Below are 1,870 nucleotides of genomic sequence, written 5' to 3'. Positions count from 1 at the left end.
CACCCCCCCCCACACCACACACCCCCCCCCCCCCCCACACCACCCCCCCCCCCCCCACACACCCCCCCCCCCACACACCCCCCCCCCCACACACCCACACCCCCCCCCCCACACACACCCCCCCCCCCCCACACACACACACCCCCCCCCCCACACACACATCCCCCACACCACGGAGTGCCCACATCTCTCTGTCCCCCCTCTCTCTCTCTCTCTCTCTCTCTCTGTCCCCCCTCTCTCTCTCTCTCTCTGTCCTCCCTCTCTCTCTCTCTCTCTCTGTCCCCCCTCTCTCTCTCTCTCTCTCTCTCTGTCCCCCTCTCTCTCTCTCTCTCTGTCCCCCTCTCTCTCTCTCTCTCTCTCTCTCTCTGTCCCCCCTCTCTCTCTCTCTCTCTCTGTCTCTCTCTGTCCCCCTCTCTCTCTCTCTCTCTGTCCCCCCTCTCTCTCTCTCTCTCTCTCTCTGTCCCCCCTCTCTCTCTCTCTCTCTCTCTCTCTCTCTGTCCCCCTCTCTCTCTCTCTCTCTGTCCCCCCTCTCTCTCTCTCTCTCTCTCTCTCTCTCTGTCCCCCCCTCTCTCTCTCTCTCTCTCTCTCTGTCCCCCTCTCTCTCTCTCTCTCTGTCCCCCCTCTCTCTCTCTCTCTCTCTCTCTCTGTCCCCCCCTCTCTCTCTCTCTCTCTCTCTCTCTCTCTGTCCCCCCTCTCTCTCTCTCTCTCTCTCTCTGTCCCCCTCTCTCTCTCTCTCTCTGTCCCCCCTCTCTCTCTCTCTCTCTCTCTCTCTCTGTCCCCCCTCTCTCTCTCTCTCTCTCTCTCTCTCTCTCTCTGTCCCCCTCTCTCTCTCTCTCTCTGTCCCCCCTCTCTCTCTCTCTCTCTCTCTCTCTCTCTCTCTCTGTCCCCCTCTCTCTCTCTCTCTCTCTGTCCCCCCTCTCTCTCTGTCCCCCTCTCTTCTCTCTGTCCCCCCCTCTCTCTCTCTCTCTCTCTCTGTCTGTGATCTGACCCTCCCTCTCTCTCTCTCCGGACAGGGGGATTCCGGGGGACCCCTCTCTTGCGCTGAGGAGAACGGCAAGTGGTTCCTGGCCGGGATCGTGAGCTGGGGCGAGGGATGTGCCCGAAAAAACAAGCCTGGAATCTACAGCCGGGTCACGACTCTTCGGGATTGGGTCCGGGAGAAGACGGAGCTGTGACGGGATGACGCAGACTGAACAGACCGCCCCCGGCCCCATCTTCTCCACCCCTCCCTCCCTCTGTCCCTCCCTCCCTCCCTCCCTCCCTCCCTCCCTCCCTCCCTCCACCCCTCCCTCCCTCTGTCCCTCCATCCGACCCTCCCTCCCTCCCTCCACCCCTCCCTCCCTCTGTCCCTCCCTCTCTCCCCCCCCTCCCTCCCTCTCTCCCTCCACCCCTCCCTCCCTCTGTCCCTCCATCCGACCCTTCTCCCTCCCTCCCTACCTCCGCCTGTCTGTTTCTCCTCCCTCCCTCCCTCCCTCCACCCCTCCCTCCCTCTGTCCCTCCATCCGACCCTTCTCCCTCCCTCCCTCCGCCTGTCTGTTTCTCCCTCCTCCCTCCCTCCACCCCTCCCTCCCTCTATCCCTCCGTCCGACCCTTGTCACTCCCTCCCTCCGCCTGTCTGTTTCTCCTCCCTCCCTCCCTCCCTCCATCCAACCCTTGTCCCTCCCTCCCTCCGCCTGTGTTTCTCCCTCCCTGCACCCCCTCCCTCCGTCTGTCCCTCCATCCGACCCTTCTCCCTCCCTCCCTCGGTCCCACACATGTTAATACACTACATTTGCTATTGATATTTTTTGAAAACTTTATGAAATTAATCTGACATTTGGAATATATCCTGTAGCTCCTCCCACACTCGATGACAACCCCCATCACTCTG

At 61.8% G+C, this 1,870-nt stretch overlaps 1 protein-coding gene across 1 annotated transcript in view; it reads left to right on the top strand.

Annotated features, from left to right (window-relative positions):
* The window catches only part of LOC139241506 (suppressor of tumorigenicity 14 protein homolog), a 44,056-nt gene extending 42,873 nt beyond the window's left edge, over nucleotides 1–1,183 (top strand). The window contains exon 16 of the mRNA XM_070870033.1: nucleotides 1,050–1,183. Within this exon, the coding sequence (XP_070726134.1) occupies nucleotides 1,050–1,183 (134 nt within the window). The remainder of the gene's footprint in view (nucleotides 1–1,049) is intronic.
* Nucleotides 1,184–1,870: the final 687 nt, after the last annotated feature.

The sequence above is a fragment of the Pristiophorus japonicus genome, unplaced genomic scaffold (assembly GCF_044704955.1).
Source record: "Pristiophorus japonicus isolate sPriJap1 unplaced genomic scaffold, sPriJap1.hap1 HAP1_SCAFFOLD_1096, whole genome shotgun sequence".
NCBI lineage: Eukaryota > Metazoa > Chordata > Chondrichthyes > Pristiophoridae > Pristiophorus > Pristiophorus japonicus.
This window is presented reverse-complemented; position numbering and strand designations above follow the sequence as displayed.